At 43.2% G+C, this 24,798-nt stretch overlaps 1 protein-coding gene across 3 annotated transcripts in view; it reads left to right on the top strand.

The window, feature by feature from the left end:
• The window catches only part of SEMA4D (semaphorin 4D), a 112,158-nt gene that overhangs the window by 72,505 nt on the left and 14,855 nt on the right, over positions 1–24,798 (top strand). For 2 of the 3 annotated variants that reach the window (XM_081930504.1, XM_081930505.1), the window contains exons 4-10: positions 10,108–10,497; positions 13,518–13,663; positions 15,374–15,436; positions 17,398–17,496; positions 19,795–19,888; positions 20,800–20,913; positions 21,675–21,826. In XM_081930504.1, coding sequence (XP_081786630.1) covers positions 10,407–10,497; positions 13,518–13,663; positions 15,374–15,436; positions 17,398–17,496; positions 19,795–19,888; positions 20,800–20,913; positions 21,675–21,826 — 759 coding nt within the window. In that variant the 5' untranslated portion in view covers positions 10,108–10,406. Of the gene's footprint in view, positions 1–1,014; positions 1,071–10,107; positions 10,498–13,517; positions 13,664–15,373; positions 15,437–17,397; positions 17,497–19,794; positions 19,889–20,799; positions 20,914–21,674; positions 21,827–24,798 lie in introns of all 3 variants that reach the window. The other variant, XM_081930506.1, reaches the window with a different exon arrangement.

Raw genomic sequence — 24,798 nt, 5'->3', positions numbered from 1 at the left:
TGCAGAAATCTTTTTATGTTCTTGTATTTTCGGTTTATCATGGAATGGCTTTTTGTGCAGTTGGGTTGAAAAAATTGGGCACAAGACGATCTATTGCCACAGTACAAAGTCTGATTTGGAAGGGAGGAAAATGGGGATGGGATTGGGGAACCCCTTTCTCTTTCAGAATGATCAGTAAACTAGTGTCATTGGCATTATATGGATGCTAATTTCTGACCTTTTTTCTCTAGCAATGAAAAACTTGTTTCTTTTCATGTTAAAGTCGCACATTATTTCTAATACAAATAGAATTTATATTACTTCTAATACAATTGCATATTATAACTAATAGAGCCTACCTTCCTTGACGTTTTCTATTACAACTTTTAGTTGTGTTTTTTTTTAAACCCAGCAATAAAAATAAATTGTTTAGGTAGGTCACTTAAGGACCCCCAACTCCAAGATCAGGGCATGTTCCACTTGTGAATCCTGACCAGCCAGTTGTCTGACAAACCAAAATATTCTTAGGTACCTCAATTCACCTGTGGTGGCATGGCAAAAGTGGTGTTTTTTAAAAACAACAACACATTCTTGTTTTGTTTTTTACTTCTGGGAATCAGTGTCTTTAAAGTTGCAGGAAAGCGAACTAGTACAATGTGAATGTCTGGAATGAACCAGATAAAGGAGGGGTAGGTGAAGTTTCCTCAGAAAATGAACAGTAATTTCATGTGACAGATGAAAAATACTGCTTCTCTTTCTGCCAACGGAAGCCGTTCAGCTAAACATCATGAAAACTTCTCTGTCTGTGTGTATTGAACTTTGTACTCCTCAAACAAGCTATTTGTGGCTTTGACAACCATATAATTAAACAATTATAGAGCTGGAGTTTCATTCGATAAAATAGCCTGCATAGTCACTTGTCTGGAAAGGCTGTAGTACTTGCACAGTAATGAATGACTTAAAGAATATTTCTCGGCAACTAATGTCTGTCAGGCTGAGATGCTTAACTTGAGACCTCTTAACCCATCTTGACAGGCATCTCCCCAAGAACTCTGAGGCCCTTGTTGCAGGACTTTGCACTCTGTAAATAGGTATGAGAGCATGTTGTTTTCTCTGTCTTTTATCTAGCTGCTTCCCATTGCCCTCACAGCATGTTGAACCCTGCTGCTTAAGGAATGATTGTTGAAACACTCCGTTAACTCTTAGGAAGGCTAAGGCTTTGTTTTTGTGAATGGCTAAAGGCCAGTGGTCTTGTTTAGCAAATATCGAATCCACAGTGGCAGTTGTCTGCCACTGCCTCTAAATTACTACCGGCTAATTGCAACAGTTGTCCACTGCTATTTCCCTTGGATTGATAGAAAAAGATAGTTGGATGGTTTTGAAGTAGCATGAAATGGTTGTAGTGCCATTTTCAGAGTCTACATCTGCATCTCCTTGCAGCTAAACAATACTTTTGCATTGTTCATATATTGGGCAGCCTTCACCAGTCACTTGCCCTCCAGGCCACTCCTAACATCTCTAACCATTGACCATGCTGGCTGGGCTGATGGGAGTTGCAGTCCAAAATATTTAGAGGGTACCAGGGTGGTGAAGGCTGGCCTAGAACCACCTCCAGGTTCTTTTGGATGCTAGGCACATCACCTCCATGCATACACATTCTTTCTCATTACCTGTGGCTACTTCTTCACTTTTCTGCCACCTCCTCACTTGCCCACACCTTTTTGGTTACGTGTTCAATCAGTCATGTCTGCATAACAATGTCTGTGTAGCATGTCTGTGTAGCAATGGAGCATCAACTCAAGAACGGATGGTGGCCCACAACATCAAACAAGATCTTTTTTTATAAAAGGGTGGTCTTCAACCATAACCAGACACTGGAGAGATCTGTCAGGAGTAAGCATGGACCAATGGTACCAAATAGTATGGGAAACAGCCTTACTAGAAAAATTAACCAATAAACTGAAACTGACACAGGGACAAATAGAAGAAGACGCCTTTACCCCGGTATGGCTAATGTTGAAACTCACTGATTTTGATCTATAAATCCCTAAAAAGTGTATCAGAAAGACCAAATGCTCTCATATGAAAACCTATCTGGAGGATAGGTTCTATCTGGAGAGCCAGTGTGGTGTAGTGGTTAAGAGCGGTAGTCTCGTAATCTGGGGAACTGGATTTGCGTCTCCGCTCCTCCACATGCAGTTGCTGGGTGACCTTGGGCTAGTCACACTTCTCTGAAGTCTCTCAGCCCCACTCACCTCACAGAGTGTTTGTTGTGGGGGAGGAAGGGAAAGGAGAATGTTAGCCGTTTGAGACTCCTTAAAGGGAGTGAAAGGCGGGATATCAAATCCAAACTCTTCTTCATCCAAACTCTTCTATCTGGCTGTTAGAGTCTTCTTTGTTGTTGTTGTTTAGTTGTGTCCGACTCTTCGTGACCCCATGGACCAGAGCACACCAGGCACTCCTGTCTTCCACTGCCTCCCGCAGTTTGGGCAAACTCATGCTGGTAGCTTTGAGAACACTGTCCAACCATCTCATCCTCTGTTGTTCCCCTTCTCCTTGTGCCCTCCATCTTTCCCAACATCAGGGTCTTTTCCAGGGAGTCTTCTCTTCTCATGAGGTGGCCAAAGTATTGGAGCCTCAGCTTCAGGATCTGTCCTTCGAGTGAGCCCTCAAGAGTCTTCTTTAGAAGCCTTCAAAAGTAAGATAGTTGGTTACCAGTAGTGGTGGCTTCTCTGTACTGGTGCGCTGTTTGAAGTCCATTCCATATAAATCCATATGAACTGGCACATAATCTGATAACTTCTAAACCACCAGATTAAAATGATGTTCATGTCAGGAGCTCAATTTATACTCGAGTAGGACCCTGGTAGAGACACATGCCCTCCTGGTTGATTGTTTGGGAGCTTCAAAAGCTTTCTTCTGCTCAAACATCACAGTGACCAATGCCAACCGACACCGGCACACTTAGGGATCCGCAGAGTTTGCGTAGCTGTGTAACAGACCTCAGCAACTCAGCATTTTGGCTAATCTACTTTATTTACATATAAACACACATGGAGCACTGCAACATGGCTCCCTCTCTCTCTAGCATCTGACAGCAAAGAAAGAAAGAACAAAGGACAATAGTCCCGCTTCACGGAACACAGTAACACAAACATCCTGTCTCTGTCACTTCCCTCTTTGTGGAGTCAAAACATATATCGTCATGTGATAGACAACAATCCCATGACTGCAGTTATGGAGCAGGAATTCTAACAGTTCACACAGGCTCTAAGTGGTTGATAAATTAGGTTCTGTTACAGCTCCGACTGCTATTGGCAAATTCTGTTATAGCTTGTTTGTACATGTGATACTGTTTTATATCTGTAAGTTTCCCTGAGAACTGGACTTGAAAGGTGGTATATAAAATATTTTGGCCGAAAGTGCTTGAAAATACATGGAGATGCGTAGCTGTACCAGTTATGAATCAGCAACATTTTTACAAACACATGCATGTTTTAATGTAGGTTGTAAACGGCCTTGAGATTTCCCCCCTTAAAAATATAGAAATGAAATGAATAATAATAAAAAGAAGAAGTTTTTAACTATTTGCTGCATTTCGAATGATGCTTATGTGGATAGATTTTTATATGGGGCTTGTGTCTAAACAGCAGCTTTAAATTAACAGCCTTAATCTTCATTTACATTTGTTTCATACTCATCCAATTCAGCATGCTTTGTTTGCAAGTGAATTTTGCTACTTTATTGGAAACAAACGCTGGAAATGGGATGCATATTGAGACACACCCATTTTCACAAAAGACCCTTTCAGTAAAATAACCGTGCATTTAAGGCATGATGGAAGCATTCCAGGTTCTCTTATTATCTGTATTCGCATAACTTGTAGCAGGCAAAAGACCCTTTCCTTAGCAGCCAAGTGGAACTGGATGTGAAGCGCATATTCTTGGCTCTCTGCCCCAGATCGCATCAGTAGGGCTTGGTGCACATACCTGAAAAATGGTACTTCCGCATCCCCAAGGGGCACATTAAATGAGCTCTTGGCAGAGAAATGGTTTGTCGGTGGATTTTATTAAGCAGCAGCCAACTGTCGGATTGAATGCTTAAATCGTATTGTTTACTTATGCTGCAGATATGCAGTATTCTTTACAGGCAAAAGGGAAAATCTGTTGGAATCGGGTTCTGTTTGTTGATTGGCTAGCCACAAATCGTGCACGGCCATGTTTCTCGAAGCCAGAGCACACCTGCAGGCCAAGCATAGGTCCTGCATGGTTCCTAGGACTAAAGCCAGTTGAGAATGCAGGCAGGAGGAGTGTTGCGTTTTTTAATACTCCCACCCCATCGCTGTTTTGAAAATTCCTTGCACGCAGAATGCTAACATGTAGAAAAGCCAATATCTGCTGCTGCTTCTCCCAGGGATTGGGTAGAATCGACTACCAGTGCAGAATGGCGAGGCTTGCGTACTCTTTTGGTGGTGTAAAGATCTCAGTTGTAAGCTGTATAGCATGTGTGATAGAGCTAAGGATGAAAGGGGTTTGGCATTGAGAAAGTGGGCATTTTTTCATTGCTTTCCCATAATAGCTGAGGCAGAGTTCATCCAATGAGATTGATTGGTGATAGATTCAGTATGCACAGAACAAAACAACTACTTCCACCCAAAGCATTAATGGAGAGCCAGTGTGGTGCAGTGGTTAAGAACGGTAGTCTCGTAATCTGGTGAACTGGGTTTGCGTCTCCGCTCCTCCCCATGCAGCTGCTGGGTGACCTTGGGCTAGTCACACTTCTCTGAAGTCTCTCAGCCCCACTCACCTCACAGAGTGTTTGTTGTGGGGGAGGAAGGGAAAGGAGAATGGCAGCCGCTTTGAGACTTCTTCGGGTAGTGATAAAGCGGGATATCAAATCCAAACTCTTCTTCTTCTTAGGGCAGGCACATCCAACTCCCAAGAGACTGCGATCTACTCACAGTATTAAAAAACTGGCAGTGATCTCCTCATTGGAAGGAGGAGGAGTGTGCGTAGGGTGGGTGGATTGCCCCGAGTTATTGAGCTTTTTGGGGGTAGGATTGCCCAGAGTTCTTCAGCTTTTATTTGCTAACTTTCAGTAAACTTTATTTAATCCCTTGATCGATAAGAGTCCCACGATCAACCAGGATCAGCCGGGGATCTACCAGTAGATCGCGATCTACTGGTTGGACATGCCTGGCTTAGGGAGTTCACCACCACAGTGGTGACAGCCATTGACTTAGATGGCTGTAAAGGAATATTAGACCAACTCACGGAGGATAAGTCTACCAGTGACTAAGTAGCTACGATGGCTAACTGGAACTCCAGTTCAGAAGTTGGAAATTCCAGCTGCTGAGGAGAGCCCTACCTTGGCTTGTGGACCTCTTGACTTCTGTAGAAAACAGGAACCTTGAATAGGCAGACCAAGAATGGAGAACCTTTAGCCCTCCAGATGTTGTTGAACTACAACTCCCATCATTCTGACCCCTGGCCATGGTAGCCGGGGCTGGTGGGAGTTGGAGTGCAATAACAGGGACCCCCATTCCTGAAACAGATGGGCTTCTCTTGCATTCTTTCAGTTGAGCTCTTGAGCTACTCCTGCATTAAACCAATGTAAGTTTCCCTAATGGTGGCCATTGCATATCTGCCATCCATTAGTATTTTGTTCAAGCCACAGGAAGGTATTTTTAAACATAACATTATGTCATAAATTGACTTTAGCAAGTGCCTTTAAAAATAAGAAGGCCTGGCTTGTGTGATTGTGTCTCTCCCCCCCCCCCAACTTTGGAAGCTGTTATATCATTTTTTAGCATAGTTCTGCTGGCTGCACCAGCTGTATGTTCTGGTGACACATACTAATTTCTCTCGGCACAAAGATTATTAGTGCTGCCATTGAACCAGTGTGAAAGAATAAATATAAGCATATTTTTGAGAGAGAAATATACACAGTCCCCATCCATCTGTCTGATTTCTAATTATGTGAGGCAGGTGATTATATAGTGTAACAGAATTCCTGTCATAAAATTATCCTTCTGTTGGGTGTCTTTCTAAGTGATCGTCTAAATGTCTCTGCTTGTTGCAAATAGAACTTTGAGTAATGCTCATTCTTTTTGGTTTCTTTGCTCATGTTCACTGCAAGTCTGTGTGTCCAACTTCACACATGTAATCTTTTGTTTAATTGTGTAGTTCTATCAGTTCCCACCAGAATGGAGTGATTTCACAGATTAGGGCACTAGACTAGACATCTGTCCACAATCTCCTCCTATCTCCTTGTTGATGGCAACAGCCATTCCTGTCTGCATGAAGTGCTCATTATACCCATTGCAAAGATCTTCCTCATTGATGCTGATGCCACCTATAAAACCACAACTTGAGGGTTCGAGGCCACCAGTCCTTTCCTCAGAAAGAGTTTGGGCGAGGAAAAGAAATAAGTTTATCTCCCTTGGTCTGGGGCAGAAATGGAAACAGCATCAAGGATGAGCACTTTCAGTCTACCTGTGCATGTATTTTGTCCTCCCAATACACAACATGCATCTTAACAGCAGCAGCAGCAACAACAACAACAATTTTATTATTTATACCCCACCCATCTGGCTGGGTTTCCCCAGCCACTCTGGGTGGTTTCCAACAGAATATTAAAAACATGATAAAACATCAAACATTAAAAACTTCCCTAAACTGGACTGCCTTTCCTTGACATCTAGTGGGAGGGCGTTCCACAGGGAGGGCGCCACCACCAAGAAGGCCCTCTGCCTGGTTCCCTGTAACCTCACTTCTCGCAGGGAGGGAACTGCCAGAAGGCCCTCAGAGCTGGACCTCAGTGTCCAGGCTGAAAGATGAGGGTGGAGATACTCCTTCAGGTATACTGGGCTGAGGCTGTTTAGGGCTTTAAGCACCAACACTTTGAATTGTGCTCGGAAATGTGCTGAGAGCCAACGAAGGCCTCTCGTTTCTCAGCACTTTTCCTTCTCATTTGCTGGTGCTGCTTTGCAGCCTAAACCAGAGCTGGGTCAATTGTTCTCTCTGGGAAACTGCCACTCTGCCACCAGAAGTGGAGTTGCAGCCCTTTGGCTGAAAAAGTTATCCAGCCCACCTCATACAGTCAACCCCTAAATACCACCCAAACTCATACTTATGAAGTCAACAGAGACAACAAAATAATTCCAGGGGGGTTGCTTCCAGGGTGGGTTGGAAGGTAGTATTAACTCTAGGTGTCCCTCGTCACCCTCCCATCCTCGGATATCAATCCCAAGTATAGACTCTAGAGAGAAAACAGAAATCAAAGTAAGTTGGGGAAATGCCTTCACAGGAAAACATACTGAGCTAAACAAAAAGATTATTGTTGAAGGGTTAGCCATTGGGTTTGCTTGTTTGTTTGCCCTTCATTTAGCTAGATTCAACTGTTTCATGTCTCTGCAGGCGAAGGTAGGAGCAACTTCTCTCCTTTAGTCATGATTTGGAAAGAGGAAATTACATTCGTACCTTGGTTTTTGAACAGCTTAGTTCTCAAACGTTTTGGCTCCCGAACGCCGCAAACTCGGAAGTGACTGTTTTGATTTGCGAACTATTTTTGGAAGCCGGAAATCTGATGGGGCTTCCGATTGGCTGCAGGACCTTCCTGCAGCCAATCAGAAGCCGCACTTTGGTTTCCAGACGTTTTGGAAGTTGAACGGACTTGCGGAACGGATTCCGTTTGACTTCCAAGGTACGACTGTATATGAAGTTTCCTGAGTTGCTGCTGTATGATAAATTGGCCTCTGTGCAGTGCCTTATCCCATCAGTACGCCACTTATTTCCTGAACAAAGGTGCAAACTAATTAGTTGAAATAGTCATTAAAATAAATTGACTTTATACTTCTTAGAAGTATACAGGCACAGTTCCCGCACCACCTCTGGCATCTAAAGAAGTAGGACTGTAGTCTATGAAAATATACACTGTGTAAAATAAGCAATACTTGTCTTTTGCTTCAAATCACAGCAAATGGCTATTCCAATATACTATTTAAGGAACACACACACACACAAACAATTCTCTTATTTTAGAAAATAGTGCATTGAATAACTTAATATTTGCTCAGAAACACTTGAGTGTAAAAGATAATAACCGTTTACTAGAATTCCAAGTGACCAGAATTTTAAAGAAATGAGGGTTGGCAGTTACTAAGCAGAAGAATGTCCCCTAAATAATGGGAAGTACGGTGGTTACGACTGGGAATTACAGTTCTAAATATTCATAAATTGAGAACTAAGCAAATAGCGAAGCTTAAGTAGTTATCAAGTATTATTAAAATGGGTCACCCAGATGGACTCAGTAGGATTATCCTGGTGGAATATTAGATAGAGCCAGGGGTGGCTTTCGATAGCTGTGATGACTTGTCAACCTTGATTCACAAGCTCAGAATTGCAAATACAGAGCTAAGCGCAGTCCAAAATAGGTATACGTCCATGCATAGAAGACTGCCACAGGTCATGACAAAAGAAGAGAACACAGAAGAGAAAATGGTAGGGTTTTTAAGGGGGGGGGAATCCAAAACTGTCCCATGTTCATCTGGTCTGTATTCACCTCCAGTGAACCACAGTGGAGGGATCTCCATAGTAAATCTGTAAATCTCCTATATATATTAGATGCAAGGCCCAGGAAAGGTATTGGTAAGCATCTGTCTTGATGTCAGGATCCCTCGGTGCTTATTAGTTGCCATGGTTACATTCTTCCGTTGGCTCACCTTTTATGTAGACTGAAAATGAGAAATTGAACTGGAATAGCTCGAACAAAGAAGTTACATAATTTGCCCAGACACAATAAATCTAGCTGAGTCATTAAAACTGCCATCTTATATATTTATGCACCTGTGCTGACCTCCTGTTGGTCTCATGCCTAGAGTTCCACTGAAAGGCATTTGGTTGAAATAATTAGAAAATAGGGACAGTTTTGCATGCATTCAAACACAAGCCTGTTCTGTACCATTATCTGCAGAGAACGGGTGGGCAAAACATTCAGCTAAATGCATAGCGCTGTCTAGAGTCATATACTGAATTTGCTAATTCGGTGAAATATACCAAAAAAATTGAATTCAGTAGATTATAGTGCATTTGGCAATTAATTTTCAGAGTTGCCTTTCTTTTTAGAAGAGATGGGAGCCACAGTTCAAATTCTCTTTTTTTTAATAATAATATTTATTAAGATTTCAAAGAAGTTACAAAAATGTAAAAAGAAAAAGAAAAAAAGAGAGAAAAAAGGAACAAAAATACAAAATACAGAAAAATAAAAATAATTAAAAACAAATCAGTCATTCCATATCCTTTCTTTCATTTGCTTATTTCACTGACCTCCTCACACCTCCCTTTTTGTATTCTAATTCAATAATTGTTTCAGCAAACCCTTTCCATTTTTGCTTTTATCTTAATAATTTATCTTAATATATTAAATCTTTACATTCTCGCCTATTCTTAATCCAATTTCACTTAATTCTATAACATTACTGCTAAAACCACATAACTTCATTCCAGCATCCTTCTAACATTTTTTAGTTTTACAATGTTTCTGTAAATAATTTTTAAATTTCTTCCAATCTTCTTCTACCAACTCTTCTCCCTGGTCTCGGATTCTGCCAGTCATTTCCGCACAGTTCAAATTCTCACTTAGCCACAAAGCTCACTTCATGATCTTCAAGATTCCCCCCCAGATGGTATCTGGAATTGGGAATCTAAGACTCTGAACGCTTCACAGTTTTGAAGCAAAAGCCTGGGATTCATACAACTCCTACAGAAAGCCCATGGGTTGCACAGAAATGTCCCGAGCTGCCTGCATCTGAAACCTCTGCATGGCAATATATAGTTTCATTTTCATCTTTTGTTAAAATATTTAAGATGCAACATCTCCCTTCCATATCCCCAAAACGCTTGTCTACAAGTATTGATATGACAGATATAAATCATGAGAGCTCATGGAAAATTATGGTTGTTAATAGCTTCCCGTGGCTATTTCTGAAAATGAGCCACTGTTTCCTTTTATAAAACCAGAGTCTTTGCTGTGGGGATGTTTCTTAACAAAGGAAAGAGTGTAGCTTGGAAATCATTAGCTACTGTGAAAATCTGACAACTTCCTTCCTTCTGCCTTTTATTTCTGCAGCTTTATACACCAACCCAACGGATCAGAAGCATGTGCTTAAGAAGTAGAGGTTTTGCTGAGGCTCCTTCTAGAAATCTTTTCCGTTCTCTGCTGTGGCAAATGCATGCCTCTTGGGGGAAGTGATCTGTCAGATAGCAGGCATTCGGAAACACCCTCGCAAGGAACCGACGGCTCGTGCGTTTAGTATGAAGATGCCCATATCTTCGCAGACCCTCTGAACTCCAAAGGCATTTCTTCTGCCAAATGAACTTTTGCTGCTGTGGTTGCCCATCTGCAGTCATAGACTAAGGACATTTAACATGGCTCTTGTTCTATACGGGGCTGTGAGTTTATTTCTTGGAATGGCAGCAACGTTTGGCCCAGTGCCCCGGATTACCTGGGAACACAAAGGTAAGAGCATAGCTTACGGTAAGGATAGTGATTCACAAAATAAATGAGTAGTAGTTCTGTACTTTGCTGATACAAAATCCTCCATAGCAGTAGATTAAAGGCTTGTTTAATGTCATCATACAGTATAGCCCAGGGTTTCCCAAACTTGGGTCTCTCGCTGTTTTGGGACTACAACTCCCATCATCCCTAGCTAGTAGGATCAATGGTCAGGGATGATGGGAATTGTAGGCCAAAAACAACAACTGGAGACCCATGTTCGGAAAACCCTGGTATAGCCAATGCAAAATAGTGTTGATATCTACAGAATTGGCACAGCAACTCAGTGAAATAATGGAGGTGGAAGACATACTCAGAACTTTCTAGCAAGAGTTGGAAGTCTGGCATCGTACAGTAAACAACAATTTTTTGGTTGCTCCTTGGCATTTAATGAGGAGACCTTGAAGAACAACTACCTCATTGTTAGTTGCCAATCGTTGTTTTCCTACGTTTCTCTGTGCCTCACAAGGAACCATTATTTTTTGGATTGACTCAAGTAATTCCTTTCAGTTGGCACAGTGGACTGCTGCTTCCCTGCCCCTCAGCAACAGCGTCACTGCCACATATAGAATGGTTGGTTGTGGGGGGAGGTCAATTGGTCAACCACACAGGCCAAGTCAAATCCTGAGCTCCCACCTGTGTAGTAGGGCTGGTCAATGTCAAGTTTTCAACATTGCGATGTATTGCCTGGCAAACTTCGCAATCTGTCGATACTAGTATACCTGAAAGAGTGTCTCCACCCCCATCATTCAGCCCGGACACTGAGGTCCAGCGCCAAGGGCCTTCTGGCGGTTCCCTCACTGAGAGAAGTGAGGTTACAGGGAACCAGGCAGAGGGCCTTCTCAATAGTGGCACCCGCCCAGTGGAACACCCTCCCATCAGATGTCAAGGAAATAAACAATTATCTGATTTTTAGAAGACATCTGAAGGCAGCCCTGTTTAGGGAAGTTTTTAATGTTTGATGTTTTATCGTGTTCTTAATATTCTGTTGGACGCGGGTGGCGCTGTGGGTTAAACCACAGAGCCTAGGACTTGCCGATCAGAAGGCCAGCAGTTTGAATCCCCGCGATGGGGTGAGCTCCCGTTGCTCGGTCCCTGCTCCTGCCAACCTAGCAGTTCGAAAGCACGTCAAAGTGCAAGCAGATAAATAGGTACTGCTCCGGCGGGAAGGTAAATGGTGTTTCTGTGCATTGCTCTGGCCTCAGCCAATAAAGCGAGATGAGCGCCAGAACCCTAGAGTCGGCCACAACTGGACCTAATGGTCAAGGGTCCCTTTACCTTTACCTAATATTCTGTTGGGAACCATCCAGAGTGGCTGGGGAAACCCAGCCAGATGGGCGGGGTATAAATAATAAATTATTATTATTATTAGTAGTAGTAGTAGTAGCAGTAGTAGTGCTGCTACTACTACTACTACTACATCACAGTGTTCAAAACCCTGCTTCCTACCACAGTGCTGCAAGGCATCGGGGAAATCTCTAAGGCAGCAGCTTCTCTGCGCCAGTGAGGGAGCACCCTCCCGCTCCCCAGCTGAGCAGGAGAAGGATTAGGGCCACTCAGCTGGGGAGCACGAAGCCTCCTGCCCCCCAAGTGAGGGAGCCCCGTGCTTCTCTGGCTTGGAAGTGAGCTGGAGAAGTATCGGGGCTCCCTCAGCTGCTGAATGGCTACACTCTGAGCTCCCACCCCGCTGCTGGCTCACACGAGCTGGCGGTGAGTTGGGACAGCTTGGCTGGGGCAAGGGCAACCATGCGCTCCTCAGCCGAACAGTTTAAAGAAGCAAATTGAGGAATAAGCTGTATTGGTGCCTTGCAACTTGTTTCTCCCTCTGCTTCGGTGTGAGGGCAGAGTGGGATGGCGGCCTCGCTCAACGGTATATCGCTGGTGAAACGGCCGCTGTGTCTGAGTCCCTCTGCTACCAGCACATGCTGGAGGAAGTTGAACGATGGCAGCTTCACCTGCGATACACCGCCATCATGGTCTGCCCCTCATACTGGTCCTGAGCCAATACATCAATCGCCGGCCAGCTGTGCACCCACACAGCCCTGCCCTTGCTGTTTTCCCACCCTGGTTAGCGGCCCCAAAATTGCTGTTGGGAGAGTGGGGCCACAGCACCACCCCATCGTGCCAATTGTTTCTGTCTGCTCAACGTTACATTTTCAAAAAAAGGAAAAGGCCGCCATTTTGAGCTCCCCAGCATCTCACAAGACATCCTGAAATCCCTTAGGCACCTAATGTAGATACAGTGGTACCTCAGGTTACATATGCTCCAGGTTACAGACTCTGCTAACCCAGAAATAGTACCTTGGGTTAAGAACTTTGCTTCAGGATGAGAACAAAAATTGTTTCTGCGGCGCGGCAGCAGCGGGAGGCCCCATTAGCTAAAGTGGTGCTTCAGGTTAAGAACAGTTTCAGGTTAAGAACAGACCTCTGGAACGAATTAAGTACTTAACCCAAGGTACCACTGTAATAAATTACGCCTGCATATCTCCCTTCCTCCATCTTCACATTGTAGAATTTGGGTGACAACACGGTCAGTGTTTCTTCCATCTTCCTCCCAAGTTTTGATCAACTTCCAGCCTGATGAACAGATACGGAAATCTTACATAGATTTTCACATTTAGGTTGGTCCTAATAAAAGCCATTATTATTCTGTGGCTTCTGCATATCACTTGTAGGGCCCCCTCAATTTTTTCATTGTTTCTCACTCAGGAAGAACCCCATTTCAAACTTTCCAAGGACCCTCTGTATAATCCTGGCCTCCAGGGCAGCAAATTTGCATTTGCTTAAGCTTTTGGATTGCTTTCTCTCCCTTCAATTCCACTAATGTCCAGTCATTAGGTTGTGCCACTTTAGTTAACGATCTCAAAATCAATGGATCTAGGCCAGGATTTGAAATCAAGGAACTATTTAGTCAACTGTAAATAAAGTTTGCCTTGAAATGAATGCATTTTGAATTAATGTTTGCCTTAATTGTATTTTAACAGAAGTTCATCTAGTATATTTTCAAGAGCCCGAAATATTTAACTACTCAACTTTGTTGCTAAGGGAAGATAAGGATGTTTTGTACGTAGGAGCTAGAGAAGTCATATTTGCGCTAAATGCATTGAACATTACTGAAAAAAAGCAAGAGGTAAGTTTGAAGTTTTGTATACTAAATATTCATGATCAGCAGCCCAAGCTCAAACATACTGTGTTTTTATATGTGCTGGAAGCCAGGTGAGTGGGGTATAAATAATAAAATGATTAATTAATTAATATTTAAACATGCATGCTCAAAGTAATATGATTCATTCCTCTGTAACTATAGGAGTGCATCTGAATATGCATTGTTGTAGGGCTTCAAAATGCAATCCCCTTGCTACATTCATGCTTAAAGCTAGAGAGCTGCTTTTACCAGGTGAAACCTGTCAGCCATTTTCTAGCTGCGTAGTCTTTAATATGCAAGATCATTTTATATTATTGCTTTCCTGTTGCTTATATTGTTTTCTCAGTTTGGGAAATGGATGGATGGAAGGGGAGTGGTTGTCATTTGCCCTATACAGTGGTACCTTGGCTCTCAAACTTAATCCGTTCTGGAAGTCTGTTGTTCCAAATGGGCGCTTTTCCATAGAAAGTAATGCAAAATGGATTAATCCACTCCAGACTTTTAAAAACAGCCCCTAAAACAGTAATTTAACATGAATTTTACTATCTAATGAGACCATTGATCCATAAAATGATAGCAATAATCAATGTACTGTACTATAAAATAAATAAGACAGTATTGTGGATTATAAAAATTAAATATTTTTCATACCTGCACTGATGATAGTCATTGTATGGATGAGGGCTTTTATCCATTTCTGCAGGCACACAATCAATCAGTAGCTGAACTGGGTTCCAAACAGTCACAAAAACAATTTAACCAAAAAAGCCTCAAAAACAAAAACACAAAATAAATAGCAAAAACAAAAGCGCCAAACTTAATCCATTCCGGAAGTTTGTTTGACTTTTGAAATGTTTGAAAACCAAGGCACGGCTTCAGATTGGTGTAGGGGCCCCGGAAACAATAGCTTACAGCCTCACTGGATGTTCGGCTTTTGAAAAACGTTCAAAAACCAGAACACTTACTTCTGGGTTTTTGGCATTTGGAAACAAAGGCGTTTGAGAACCAACGCGTTTGAGAACTAAGGCACCACTATAGATTGTTAAGGGATGCGGGTGGCGCTGTGGGTAAAACCTCAGTGCCTAGGACTTGCTGATCGTAAGGTCGGCGGTTCGAATCCCTGTGGCGGGGTGAGCTTCCGTCGTTCGGTCCCAGCTCCTGCCCGCCTAGCAGTTTGAAAGCACTCTTAAGTGCTAGTAGATAAATAGGTACCGCTTTATAGTGGGAAGGTAACAGCGTTTCCATGTGCGGCGCTGGTGCTGGCTCGCCAGAGCAGCTTCGTCACGCTGGCCACGTGACCCGGAAGTGTCTGTGGACAGCGCTGGCTCCCGGCCTTTTAAGCGAGATGAGCACGCAACCCTAGAGTCGGACACGACTGGCCCGTACGGGCAGGGGTACCTTTACCTTTTTATAGTTTGTTAACAGTTCCTACGCAAATCAAATTCATGGGAAGCATAATGAATCATTTGAAGTAATTTACTGTAATCTTACACATGTGCTTAAGGTTCTCTAGTACTGCAGGTGTGTTTGGAAAAGTCCCATTTCCAAGACAGCAGAATTGTTTTTTTTAAAGAGGTGTATAGCTGCTTGCAGTTGCCCCAGGATGGCTTTGGACGCCGTAATATTAATTGCTATCTGTGGGAGCACTGAAAAGGTCCTTTGATTTGTTCTTACCCTGGTTCTGTTTTCCTCCAGGTGTTTTGGAAGGTCACGGAAGACAAGAAGACGAAATGTGCCGAAAAGGGCAAATCCAAACAGGTGAGAAGAGTTTTTTGCTTGTCTCTTTATCAGCTTGACTTTCAAGAAAGTTTTTTTTTTTAAGTAGTATTGCAGAAGTAATTAATTTTCCATGCCCCTTTAATTAAACCTTCAGCAGAGTTAATGTGTCTCTTTTGCTGTGTTAGTTCCTGTAAGTCATGATGCTGAACGGTTGTGTGTGCGTGTATGATAAAAAATGTAGAGCTGATAGTTTGCCGAACGATAGTGCTGCTTTCTTCCCTTCTTCAAATGCAGCAGTACCAAGTATGAAAAAGAGCCAACCTCTCCCATAACTGTAAGCAGCCTTGGCTTTGTGCTGCAACATATTTGAAGTTACGGATGATGGGAAGTAGCAGTTCATTGATGGATTAACTTACTTAGCTTTTCTCCTTGGTGCTGTTGCTTTAGATCAGGCACGTCCAACTCTCTAGAGACTGCAATCTACTCCCAGTAAAATAAAACTAGCAGTGATCTACCCATTGTCGTTGCCAAGAGTTGTCGAGCTTTCTTGGGAGCATAGACCAGAGTTGTCGAGCTTTTTTGGAGGGAGGATTGGCAAGAGTTGTTGAGATTCTTTTCAGAAGGATTGGCAAGAGTTGATCACAACAACCCACAGTTATCACTCCTTCATGCACAAAGCAGCTGCATAATGGAAGGCAAGCTTCCACAGCGATGGGTCAGAGAGCTGGGGCCAGGGCAATGCACGCTCAAACAGGAGAACAAAGGCAATCCCTTTTTAAAATCCCAAGGTCAACCTGGAGCACCCTGGCAATCTACCTGTCAATCACGGTCCATCAGCTGAACATGTATGTTTTAGAGCAGGGGTGACCAACTCTCAAGAGACTGCCATCTATTTTCAGAATTAAAAACTGGCAGTGATCTACCCACATTTTGGGGGGGGGTTTCAGCTCAAAGGTTCAGCTTTTTGGGGGGAGGAGAAAAGCACCATTTGGGGGGGCAGCTCAAAGTTGTTAAGCTTTTTATGGAGAAAGGGGGTTAAAATAAAAGCTTTGGGGGGGGGGTTTAAAGGCAAGGGACAAAGGGGTAAAGTCACTCACAAAAAGATTGCTATGGATGAAAACAGCAGCACAGAGAAAGATCTTTCTTCCCTTCCAGAGATCAAATAACAATGGAGGGCAGGGCAGGAGTCAGTTTTATCGATGCTAAGGAGATTGACTTCGATCTACCAAAACCTCACAGGGATCTACCAGTAGATCGTGATCAACCTGTTGGACATCCCTGCTTTAGAGCATTGGTTCCCGAACTCTGCCCCACCCCCGACCACTTGAGGAAGGCTGAGGGTCTTGATGGACCATTTATTTTTCTGCTTCTCGTTGGAATTTTAATGTCCTGTGCTAGACGCTATATGATCTTAAATTGTATTTTTACAAACACTCTGCTAAACACCTGTATGTTCATGGCCCACTGGTGGTCCGTGGACCAGTTTGGGAACCCCTGCTTTAGAGGAAAAACAAGCAGGGTTTTGAGTGAACTTTCAGCCATGCTCAGACGTCCATAGCCAAAATATGAGCAACCTGTTGCATACAGCCCCTTTAGCAAACACAACAAGAAGTGTTCCATTAACCATGGTTTTCAGTTTTGCCAAAGCTCTGAAACTATGGTTAACAGCTTCTGAACAAGCCAGGATGTTAAGGAAACTTAAAACCATGGTTTACTATAATGGCTTGTTCTGAAGCCGTCAACCACGGTTTCCTATTCAAGACGAAACAGGAAACTGTAGTTAATAGGATATTTCCTGGGTTTGCTCACTTGTGCAAGAGAAGAGCAAAGGAGTTGCATGCACAGCCGTGAGGATCGTTCATGCCTCTTCTAATAAAACCAAGACTTGATCTTGTTTGTGTGTATAGGTCTGAAGCCGTGCAAGTCACTTATAGGGTTTCTTATTCTCATTGCACTTTCTGAAAATCTCTGTATTTTCCTCCTCCTTTTCTCTTTTACAGACAGAGTGCCTTAACTACGTCCGTGTCTTACAACAGCTGGATGATTCTTCACTCTATGTATGTGGAACTAACGCGTTTCAGCCCATCTGTGATCATCTGGTAAGCGGGAAGAACACATTTTAGGGGTAACTGCGGAAGCAGTTTTCCTTAGCTTGGTGATGAAAGTACATGGACATGTACATAAGTTTTCAAACTTTCCTGTGTGACTGACATCCCTTTTGTGTCTCTCCCTAAATACTCTGATTCCCTTCTCTGCCTGTCTTGTCTCTGTCAGCTCCTGGCTATGCCATAGCCTCATAGTCTTGAATACTTCAGAATGAAGTCCTCCTTGTGTTTAAAAATCCACCTCTGTCTACCTTCCATGTCTCTTGACTCTACCATCGTTCTCCTTTCACTCGGACCTTACTTTCTTCCCAAGAACAGGATTTTTGACGTTAGACTGTGACCTTTCTTGTCTCCCTTATCTGTAAGTCTGTCTCTCATCTTTTCCGCAACGTTGCCAGAATTTGTCCTTTCTTGGCCTCGCCACAGCCGGCTTCCTTATTTACATATTAATCACTTTCCAGTTCCATTAATGCAATTTCATCCTTTTAAAAAGCTTCTCTTCCATCAGAATAGTTTTGGGTAGTATACTGGCGCTTTCTGGCATGAGAAAGGTTATTCTACTCTCAGCTGCAACCTATACACTGGCTTTTTCTCATTTTCATTTTCCTGGAGACATTTCTGGCACTCAAGAATTCTTCATAGGTATATTCAGCCCAACTCAACAGGCCCATATCTTGGCGCAAGCAAGTAGTGCTTTCACGTATCTGTTCATGATTAAACCAGGAACTTTCCCATTTATCCAAATTCTGACACTGTGGCACCACCTTTGGAACAATATTAAACTAACGTCAAACTGTGATTTAATAGATCAGAGCTGGTAACCATAGTTTCCCAATTTGTACAAATTACTATGGTTATTTTATTTATTTTATTTTATTTCTCCCCATCTTGTGCAAATGTACCACTCGAGGCAGCTTTTGACATTTAAATACACAGTTTCAGAAAACAATTAGGCCAATTAATGACTTCCTGGTTTCAGTGGTGCACACCTCAATAGAAGGCACAAAGGCATTTGCAGGTGAAAGGGTCATGCATAAAACTGCTTAATCAGCCAAGAGAAGATGGTCCAAGTGCAATCACTCTTCATGACACAATCTACTTTATTTCTGCAGCTTGCTTGACCTCTCTGTTCTTTTCCTAGTGTCTGTCTGGCTATCTAAACTGTGTTGTCTTCCTACCTCCATGTTTTCCTTCCCTCCTGCTGGCTGCTCTGTATGTATTAGCACACCAGGATAACACACCGAAGTCCTCATTTGTTCCATTCCTCATTTGTCCTCATTTGTCATTCCCCACAATCCCATGGTATCCTCACATATGTTTCAGGGGACAACTTCCATGCATATGTGCCTGTATGTGCAATGGGAGAATTAACAGCACCAGGTTATAATTTTTTTTTAAAGGCAAACACTTTGTGTTACAGAGACACAAACTTTTCCTATGTCACCAAATCATAACCTTTGGCACTTTGCGCTTTATGGTTTTATTAATTCATTCATATAACAATATCATGCCACTGATAAATAAATATTTTGTTTAAAAATATGTACAGTCCAGCATTAATTAAGCACAACCTTAATTTCATCTCACTGGAACTGCCACAGACTTTAAAGACTTAAGTCTCTCTCTCCTTGCCCCCGGATCACAAGCATTATATTTTGCACATTTCTTTTATAAGTGTATACTTCTTATACACTAACAAAGAGACAGAGGGCTGATTCTCACAACTATTTTCAGCTTCGTTTTGATGTGTAGAAATCATTGTGTACTGAACCAGGCCTGTAAATTGCCTCAGCATATCTAAAGGTTGAATTTCACCCATCTGTTGCTTAAGTCGTGGGCCTGAATGTAATAAGCTGAAATCTGGAAACGTCATGGTTATTCCACCAGGTTGGCTTTATAATGTAAAAAAAAGAGCTGAAAGTGGTTGCATGAGTTTGTATCTCTACTGAAAGGGTTGGTTCGAAGCGTTCAGAGCTATACAGTGGTACCTCTGGATACGAATGGGATCCGTTCCGGAGCCCCATTCGCATCCTGAAGTAAATGTAAAATGCGCATGCGCGGGTCACATTTTGCCACTTCCGCGCATGCGCGTGACATAATTTTGAGCGTCTGCGCATGCGCGAGCGGTGAAACCCGGAAATGACGCACACCTTTACTTCCGGGCCGCCACAGAGCGCAACCTGAAAACATTCATCCCTAAGCTACGTCAACCTGAGGGATGGCTGTATGCTGAGTTGTGGTTGTTTGCATTCCATGTGGAAAGTAAAGAAGAGGTTTTAATTTGTTTTGTAGAACCTGACATCGTTTAAACTTGTGGGTAGAAACGATGATGGGAAAGGAAGGTGTCCATTTGATCCGGCACAAAGTTATACATCAGTTATGGTTGGTAAGTACAAACCTCCTGCTGTTTCTGTATCTTGTTATAGGAAGAACTGGGATCCAAAGAAGACCCTATGCTTAGTACTAATATCTTGAGTTCCTTTTTTTTGAGCCGCTCCTATTTACCCCATTGTTTTGTTAAAAGCTCCTCCTCCCATTATGACCAGACACATAATCTTTTGGATGTCAGCCATCGTGTCCTCCGCTTCTTAAACTATCAAGTTTGGTTAAAAGCCTTTTGAACCAATGTCATTTGGGTCAGCACTAAATACCCACCCAGTGGAGTAATTTTTGAATTAAATCTTAATAATGGTACATTGGGGACCGTACACAACAGGTAATTTGACTTAGCTCATTGAGAGGGAGGAGAGGTATTTTGGAGCCTGGCAGCTGGGAATATAGCCATATAGTGCAGGCCTTCTGCAAGCAGGTGTCAGGCAGGAGGGAGAGGTTGGGAGGGGATGGAAGATGTAAAAGGAGGAGCGGACGCGGGTGGCGCTGTGGTCTAATCCACAGAGCCTAGGACTTGCCGATCAGAAGGTCGGTGGTTTGTATCCCCGCAACGGGGTGAGCTCCTGTTGCTCGGTCCCTCCTCCTGCCAACCTAGCGGTTCGAAAGCATGTCAAAGTGCAAGTAGATAAATAGGTACCACTCCGGTGGGAAGGTAAACAGCCTTTCCGTGCGCTGCTCTGGTTTGCCAGAAGCAGCTTAGTCATGCTGGCCACATGACCCGGAAGCTGTATGCTGGCTCCCTCGGCCAATAAAGCGAGATGAGCGCCACAACCCCAGAGTCGGTCACGACTGGACCTAACGGTCAGGGGTCCCTTTACCTTTACTTATGGCATCATTCAGTTTGAAAAAATATTGCTAAATACTATTATATATTTTTAATCCATGTAATCCTTTGTTGCTGCAAAGATGGGGATCTTTACTCTGGAACGTCTTACAACTTCCTGGGAAGTGAACCAATTATTTCAAGGAACTCGTTGCAAAATCCTTTACGGACAGAATATGCAATTCCTTGGCTTAACGGTAAGATCTGGAGGGGGAAATAAACATTTGTTGGAATGTGCCTAAAATGTACTGTCTAGTAATCTCTTTACCGAAATAGTACCCCTTTTGTATGTTTCCAAAGCCAGAAAGATCTCTTTCTGCTGCCATTCCCCAAGAAATACACAATTATTTCAGTCTTCTGTCTGGGTTGGAGACTATATGCCTCTTGAAATAACAAAAATTGTAAACAGCTTTGGTTTAGTTCATGAAATCCATTAAAGCAGCTTGAAGAAACTGTGTTGTGGTTTGGTTTATCCTTTATTTGATTTTCGATTATCAGGAGACTTTTGAGATGCTCTTAAAAGGGGATGAGGGTTGGGGGGAAATGACAATGCAATATAGACTAACAACCCCTTCCTGTAAGTCAGTGCTGAATTGTAATAACTTAACAAGGTTTCCTTCAAGGATTATTCCATAAGAGCAGTGTTGTTGTTTTTGTGGCTATATAAATACTTCCACCAAAAATTCAAGGAATTGTAGAGCAGATTTCTCAGTTTAAGTGTGTTTGGATCTTGATCTCAAAAATAGCTCTTTTTGAATACAGATTTTCTTGAAGGGTTTGTGAAATATAGAAATTGTAATATTTGGTACAGTAAAGATCTAGGTTATCATATACTATTAGGACCAAGGAGCAGCTACTGTGTGCATATATAAAGTGTCCACAATGAGTAATTAACAGGAAATATTGAGAGGTGGGGAAAATTATTAAAATTAAGCAATTTTGTATTTCACTTCTCTAGAACCAAATTTCATTTTTGCTGATGTGATAAGAGCTGATCCAAACAGTGCCGATGAGGATGACGACAAAGTGTATTTCTTTTTCACTGAGGTTTCTGTGGAATATGAATTTCTTGGCAAGCTGATGATTCCAAGGATAGCCAGAGTTTGTAAGGTGAGAATGAGTTGAACCATTTCCCCATTGTTTCCAAATAATTTTGGGGTGAGAGAAAACACCACTCTCACTGTTTAGTGTGCTAGCAGTTTTCCCCCAATCACTGTAGTCCAGATGTGCAGTCTGTATTTCCAGATGTCCAGGCCTACAGAGAGACGACTTGCTGCTCTGGCAGTGGGATCCTCTAACAATTAAATTCAAACTGGCCAGTCGCAGCCAAGTTAAGAGGCGGTACTTTTGAGGTGTACCTGGCTGAACCACAGCTATCACTCAGGTCTGTCCAGTGTATTTTAATAGGCTGTTTCCAGCAGCACAATTGGCAGTGGACATCCCACTTGTTCACCTTACATGTTACTCTGTCACTCAGGGGATGCAGGTGCCGCTGTGGTCTAAACCACTGAGCCTCTTGGGCTTGCCGATCAGAAGGTTGGTGGTTGGAATCTGCACAACGGAGTGAGCTCCTATTGCTCTGTTCCAGCTTCTGCCAAACTTAGCAGTTCTAAAGCACACCAGTGCAAGTAGATAAATAGGTACCACTGTGGCAGGAAAGTAAACGGCGTTTCCATGCGCTCTGGTTTCCGTCATGGTGTTCTGTTGTGCTAGAAGCTACTGTTAGGCCCTTCATGAGGCGTCCGCCAGCTTCCAATCACAGATACCAGCACTCTTCAAACAAGCAAACTTGCCTTATCGCTTCCTAGCATCCCACTGCCAGAGGATTGCCTCCTCCAAGTATAAGAAACCTGGGCAGTGCTGAATGTCACATCCACTCAGTTGCCAAGTGATTTTGTGACATCACAAGAAACCCACAGCCAATGGCAAGAGCGGGGGAGGCATCATCTTCATTGCTTTGAGCCTCACAATGGTGATTGTGTGCTTGTTTATTCAGGACACGGGTGGTGCTGTAGTCTAAACCACTGAGCCTCTTGGGCTTGCGGATTGGAAGGTTGGCGGTTCGAATTCCCACAATGGAGTGAGCTCCCGTTGCTCTGTCCCAGCTCCTGCCAACCTAGCAGTACAAAAGCATGCCAGTGCAAGTAGATAAATAGGCACTGCTTAGGCGGGAATGTAAACGGTGTTTCCATGCGCTCTGGCTTCTGTCACAGTGTCCCGTTGTGCCAGAAGCAGTTTAGTCCTGCTAGCCACATGACCCGGAAAGCTGTCTGTGGACAAACGTTGGCTCCCTTGGTGTGAAAAGCGAGATGAGTGCCGCAACCCCACAGTCACCTTTGATTGGACTTTCCTGTCCAGGGGTCCTTTACCTTTTACCCAGTGGTTTTTTTTTCTAAAAAAATGTTTAGGGGTACTCTCATTTTCCTACTCATATTGAAATACCTCCCCTCAATGAGGCCAAAATTAGATTCACAAAATGTTTAGGGGTGTGTGTACGCCTGCGTCCCGTCCCCCCCCGAAAGAAGCACTGCTTTTACCTTTTGTCCTCTGTCGATGTATTTGGCACCAGGAAGGAATTTGCCTGGGGACAAAGTGGGCCACATTTGAAGGTGTTGCCTATTTCACAGCAATTGTCACAACTTACTGGCAGATAAAGTCATTGGCATGTATCCTTGGTCTAAGCCGAACAGGTAGCAAGGAGCCTAACTCCCTCCTTCCTTATCAAGAAGTTTAAGTTCAATGATACCTCAGGTTACAGACGCTTCAGGTTACAGATGCTTCAGATTACAGACTCTGCTAACCCAGAAATAGTACATTGGGTTAAGAACTTTGCTTCAGGATGAGAACGGAAATCGTGCTCCGGCGGCTCAGCAGCAGCAGGAGGCTCCATTAGCTAAAGTGGTGCTTCAGGTTAAGAACAGTTTCAAGTTAAGAACATACCTCTGGAACGAATTATGTACTTAACCCGAGGTACCACTGTAAAGGCCTCCAGGGAGAAGGACTCTGTCTGAATGCCCTGACAGGGGCAAATGGGCCATAGAACTCTTCAAATGGCATCCTGGAGAGATCACCCACATTTGATGTGTGTCATGGGAGGGATCCTTAACCCGAATCGCCCCTGCTGAAAGTAATCAGCCAGCAATTGGGTTGGCTGATTCAGAACACATTCCCAGTGCCTACACCAAATGAATAAAGTTGTGGCCCTTTCGATCCCGAGATGTTGTCATGTTGTTTGTATTGCTTCCCCGCCCCTTGCCCTGGTGTTCTGGGTCCACTGCGCATGTCCCTCAGCTAGCATGAACAGTGCAGTCTTCATGGTTCTGTGTGTCCTTTGTGCATCCAGAGCTTTTTCCGTGGAGGAGAGTCTTTCCCTTCCTCAAGATTTTGGCAGTGCTTCCAACAGACCACCGTAGCTCCAATCCCTGACTGTTGGATGCTTCCATGTGGACATAGCTTTAGCGAGACTTCAGAAGAAGAAAAAGGATTCAAGATTGCATTCTGCATTCAAAAACGGGTTGATTCTGTGTCAGTGAGGGAAACCGAGTTGCTCCCATTATTAGATGATGGTGGAAATTAATTTTCTTAGTTTTTAAAAAAGAGAGACTAAGAACTCTTTATACTCTCCCGCTTCGTTCCCTTCACGCATCACTCATAAGCTGTCGATTGAATTCCAGCCATCGTAATTTCAAGGGAAGCCGGATCCCTGAGCTATGCCAGACGCATTTCTAAAGGGTACCAGACAAAGCCAACATTTTTCTCACACCAAGAAAATTTCTTGCTTGACTGTGATGTGACAGGTGGCGAGCTGCCATAGCCTGGAAGAAAACGATTGCAACCAGCCCTAATTCTGTCGTTCTCATGCCTTTTAAACATAATAGTAGCTGCCTGGCTTTGGGGGAAACCTCTTGATGTGAAACAAGGTTAAATTTTTTAAAACGTTTGCAAAATTTCCAGAAACATTTACTGAGCATGCTGTCTGCCATAGATAGATAGATATAGATAGATAGATAGATAGATAGATAGATAGATAGATAGATAGATAGATATCTCCAGGGGCAGTGAGGTTGCATTTTAAAACCAGA

This window comes from Podarcis melisellensis, assembly GCF_964234715.1.
Source record: "Podarcis melisellensis genome assembly, chromosome: 11".
Lineage (NCBI taxonomy): Eukaryota > Metazoa > Chordata > Lepidosauria > Squamata > Lacertidae > Podarcis > Podarcis melisellensis.
This window is presented reverse-complemented; position numbering and strand designations above follow the sequence as displayed.